Source organism: Myotis davidii, unplaced genomic scaffold, assembly GCF_000327345.1.
Source record: "Myotis davidii unplaced genomic scaffold, ASM32734v1 scaffold37, whole genome shotgun sequence".
Classification (NCBI taxonomy): Eukaryota; Metazoa; Chordata; class Mammalia; order Chiroptera; family Vespertilionidae; genus Myotis; species Myotis davidii.
Window position 1 is genome coordinate 2407760 of NW_006289395.1, and position 5228 is coordinate 2412987.

Below are 5228 nucleotides of genomic sequence, written 5' to 3' on the forward strand. Positions count from 1 at the left end.
TTATTATAACCCAACTAACTGCTTGAGAGCTGTGTTTATGTTCAGTTTGCCAACACTTTTGACTTATAGCTCCAATAATCAACAGATGACTCTATGCCAGTGGTTCTCAACCTTCTGGCCCTTTAAATATAGTTCCTCATGTTGTGACCCAACCATAAAATTATTTTCGTTGCTACTTCATAACTGTAATGTTGCTACGGTTATGAATCGTAATGTAAATATCTGATATGCAGGATGGTCTTAGGCGACCCCTGTGAAAGGGTCGTTCGACTACCAAAGGGGTCGCGACCCACAGGTTGAGAACCGCTGTCCTAGGACAACTATTGAATTATGTTTCTGGAAATAAGTGCTCTTGCCTGCACTAAAGCTAAGTGTCACATCTTAGCCGGCCACAGTCACCGCCTCCCCCCGACCCTCCAGGTCTTTCTTTCCATGACTGGCAGGTATTACCCACTGTTGTTGATAACAAGCAGCTATTGTGATCATCATCACCACCACCACCCTCAGGGCCTGGCCCTTTAATTCCTGGAAAGGTTGGATGGAGCATGGAGACTTCATAGAGGACATCTAGATAATTTCTGAACAGACTAAGTAAATAAGACGAATCCTCAGTGTCTTCGACGCAGCTTAACGTGATCGGGGAACCAGGGGGCTTGGCACCGAGGTCCGGTCTGACCACTAGTGACCATGGCCACCTGCAGGTGTCACTTATCCATCTGTGACCTCAGTGACCTCGTTGTGACCTCCCTGTGACCTCAGTGACCTCCCTGTGACATGGGGACTGTGCTGCCACCTCCCTCGTGTGGTCGCACACGTGTCAACCGAGACGACAAATGCAAAGGCAGCCTAGGAATCTAAGTCACACTCCCATCCTTCCATCCCTGGGCTGTCCCCAGGCTAGATTAGTAAATGTCTACACCATCTTACAGAATCCCATCCTGGGACGTCTGGGGGAGGAAGGGAAGGTTGCAAAGGACAATGGCCCGGCCCTCTCCATATCCTTAAAGTCGTGGAAAATCTTCACTTGCTAACTGGAACCCAAGCAGCAGGATGGAACCACTGCCCCAGCAACAGTTACAATCCCACCACCAAACCACCCCCAGCTCCCAGAACCAAACTGCCCACGGCTGCCCACTCTCCCCCAGCGTGGTAACCGGGGTGACCCAGCTGGACCAATGACTTCCTACTCAGGCGGAAGTGGGCCGTGTGCAGCCACCTTCACCCCGATGCACCCCTCTTACTGACACCTCCCTGGCCCTGCATCAACGCCTGCCCCTACCTCCCCTCACAGGACCCCTTACCTGGGGATCAGCGGCGGACTTTCGGACACTCATGTGGGCAGTCTCAGGAGGGTGTGCTGGGGTCCCTGATGCGTGGTATCCATTCACTGCGGGGACAGAAACACGGCTCAGATGGGGCGCTGGCCACAGACTTCCTGCCCCTGCCGCCCCTTCTCCCGCCTCGGGGCCTGGCGCTGGGAGGGCTCGTCTCAGGACCTCACCCGTATTCACAGAGCTGGAAAAGGGGCGCGAGCATCTCTCTAACCCCCAGCACCCAATGACTGGACTCGTGGGGGACACGTTTCCTTTTGAGCCAGAGAGGAAGAGGAATGTGCTGGGAAGAGCTGAGGCCATGCCCACCCAATGGTCGTCTCTGGAAATGCCATCGGCTGTGGTCACTGGTGCTGGGCAAGGGCCCTCTCTCTCTCTGGGGTCAGGAGGCCCCAGCACCGGCCTGTAATTCCTCTCTGACAAACTTCGCTCTGAGAACCCCTCCATCCTTGCGGCCACAGTGCCATGTGAGGAGTGTGTTTAGTGGTTTCCATGACAACTGTTTTGCCAATTAATAGCCAGGTGATCTTGACGTCCTTCTTAAATTGCCTTTTCCAAGAGTAAACACACACACACACACACACAAATCCAAGTTTCTAAAACTCTACCCCTATGACATTCACTCGTGCTCCCAATGTGAGCTAACAGACCAGCCCTTATGTATGTGTGTATGTGTGTGTGTGTATGGGGGGTACATGGGGGGGTTTGGTTCCCAGCATTTACCAGCTTCTGTGGTATAAATACCCTCACCATGGGGATTGGCAGCCCCAGCACCGCTGTGCGGCTCATATAACCCCAGTTCCCACGGGCGGTGCTGCTCTCACGGGCACAGTCCAGTGGCTCCTGCTCAGTGAGCCTCAGCTTCTGAAGCTATAAAATGGGGACAATGCTCCCCAGTCCCCAAACCTACTTTGTTGGTATGAATGAGACAACACTTGCAAAACGGACCTGTGAATTATAAAGGACTTCATGAAAAAAGGGGGTGGAGAGAGGGAGGTTTCCTGCTTAGTTCCTGAATCTAGTCGCCTTGCACCCCAAGATTGCACCATCACTGGGGACCAAGGAAGCCTCCCCTTCCCCAGGCTTGGAGGGATTGCCACAGCGCGGACCGTGCAGGTCGGGCTGGAGGGACGCAGGCTCCTGTCCGAATCACAGCTTGTCGAGAGCTCTGCAGTGTGGCGGGAAGCAAAACGGAGAATGACTGAACATCGGGAACCCTGCTCATGTGCAGTGGCGGGGGCGGGAGGCCAGCCATGGGGTGAAGGCGACCCTGCGAGAACTTTCCCCATGCTGGGGTGCTCCCTCCTCCATGGCCTGCAGCGAAACAGAGCCACACTGAGCGGGTTCCCGGGGTTGTCCCGACCTGCAAGGTGGGCCCGACACTGCAGGAGAAGGGGGGGGGGCACAGACACCCCGGGACAACAGGAAACTGGGCCCAGAGGCTCGGGAAGCAACGAGAAATAAATGAACCCCATGTGGACGGCCACACTCCCCTCAGGCAGCTGGTCAAGTGCTGGCACCACTCAGGAGTCCCTCAGCTAAGGGGGAGGGGCAGGATTCCAAGAGCTTCAGAGAATGTCGGGGAGGTGGCGGGAGGACCGTCTACTTAGATCGGCATAAGCTGTGCCCCAAGGGCACTAGACTGATGTTAAATACGACGAAGCGGAAGGCATGACCTTTGGGAAGGTTTACTGGTCAGGCAGCACAGCACTGAAACGGAAAAACACAAATGCTGGAGAAGCCAGACAACAGCAGGAAACCCAGCACCGGCTCTCAGCCCAGGACCTGGCGGACAGAGGCGCGGATGTGGAAAAGCTCGGTAACTTAATTTAAAAGGCTGATTGAACTGGACGCATGAAACAGAATACCCACAAACAAAGATGATATCTGTGCCAAGAAGCCATGGAACATTAAAAAAAAAAAGTTGCGCATATTTAAGCCACAAATAAAGGATCGATAAATTGCAAGAGGCATACAGAACATAAGCCACATTCTTTGAGCAGAAAGTAATAAAAGTAGATATTAATAACAAAAGAACAAACATACCAGTTCCCCTCCCCCCAACTCCCAAATGCTTAGAAAGGTGAGAAAATGCTCTGTTAAATAATCGGAGGCCAAAGAGGAATTTAAAACAATAAGTTCACAATATTTAGAAGATAATGAGGAAGAACATATCGGAAGGGACAAGGCCTGAATTATATTTGGAGGAACATCTATAGCTTTCATTACCTCATTACCAAAGCCAAGGACAAATAAAAATAAATGAACTGAACATTCGATTTAAAAATTTAGGAAAAAATCAAAAGCCACGGAAATAAAGCAAAGGAAAGCAGGAGAGAGAGAGATAGAAACACGGCAGCAGGGATTTCTGAGCTGGGAGGCAGGATGGCACTAAGGACCCTGCTGGTCCTCTCTGTGTGTTGGGGGGAGGGGCAGGGGTCACAGCAATGAAAAAAGCAGATCAGTGTGTGTAATTGAGAGGGAGAGAACGCAAGTGCCTGGAATGGAGGATTAGAAAGAAAACAAGCAGAGATACTTTCTTTAATGCAACAGCATTTGATTTCTTATTCTACTAGAGGCCCGGTGCATGAAAATGTGTGCACTAGGGAAGGGGAGGGATCCCTCAGCCTGGCCTGCACCCTCTCGTAGTCTGGGACCACTCAGGGGATGTCCACCTGCTGGCTTAGGCTCACTCTCCAGGGGGATCGGGACTAGGCTGGCAGTCAGACATCCCCTTGGCAGCCAGGGTCCCCTCGGGGGATGTCCAACTGATGGCTCCAGGGGGAGCAGGCCTAAGCCGCAGACAGACATCCTTAGCGCTGCCAAGGAGGTGGGAGAGCCTCCCGCCACCGCGGCTGTGCTCGCAGCCATCAGCCCAGCTTGTGGCTGAGCGGAGCTGCCCCTGTGGGGGCGCACTGACCACCAGGGGGCAACTCCTGTGTTGAGCGTCTGCCCCCTGGTGGCCAGTGCATGTCATAGCAACTGGTCGTTCCTGCTTGTTCCACTGTTAGGGTCAATTTGCATATTGTCCTTTTATTATATAGGATGCTAATAAACACAAAGCCTTCCATGAGGTTTGAATGATCCACATGGTTTCAAAGGACACTAGAAATGCCAAAATGAGTAAAATCTTTGAAAAGTGGCCTCCCTCCAAAGGCACCGGGCCCAGATTGTTGTATGGGCAAGCTCCTTCAAAAGCTCAGGCCCAGACTGCACCACTGTATAGAAACATGTGGCCAGTTGCCCAGTTCATCACACAATGCCAACATCACCCGATCCTAAAATCTACCAACGGCAACAACAACCAGAACCACATTCAGTCTGGCGATGACTACGGAGTCTGAAGTTCTTACCCGAGCAGGCCTTGGTTTCCAGTCAGTCACCACCTCTGAGGGGGTGGGATCCCTGTAAACTAAGTTTGTCCCCAAGTTCTTGAGGGCAGAGGCTGCCCTCCTGACCTCTATGTACTCCCTTCACAGCACCCTCACCCCACGGCTCTCTCCCCCCGCTTCCAGGTCCCCAGGCTCCCAGCCGGCTGCTCACGGCACCCAGGAGTTGTCTGACACAGGGCATTCAGCCCCTAATCCATTCTCTTGTTCTCACTTCAGTTCTGGTCTGTCAGCTGTTAGCTAATTACTGCTCATGTCAAAACAATTACTGGGAAAGAAAAAATAATTTTCCATTCAGCCACTTCTCTGCATACAGCAGCTCTCCTCAGATACTGTGTCCCGCTGCACTGCGCTGTCAGTCCCCGGCACATGAGGAAAGTGACAGCGGAGATCTGAACCGCGTGGCCCACCCTCCGCACCCTGCATTGGGGTTCCCAGTCCTCCAGACTCCCCACTTACCAAGGGTTTACATACAAAACTCATGAGCCCAGAGGTGGGTGCTTCTGAG

The 5228-nt window shown here is 52.7% G+C and overlaps 1 protein-coding gene across 4 annotated transcripts in view; it reads right to left on the minus strand.

Moving 5' to 3' along the window:
- Positions 1–5228, minus strand: part of GAS7 (growth arrest specific 7) — a 133764-nt gene that overhangs the window by 39949 nt on the left and 88587 nt on the right. For all 4 annotated transcript variants that reach the window (XM_006761684.2, XM_015562594.1, XM_015562592.1 and 1 more), the window contains exon 4: positions 1302–1387. In XM_006761684.2, the coding sequence (XP_006761747.1) occupies positions 1302–1387 (86 nt within the window). The remainder of the gene's footprint in view (positions 1–1301; positions 1388–5228) is intronic.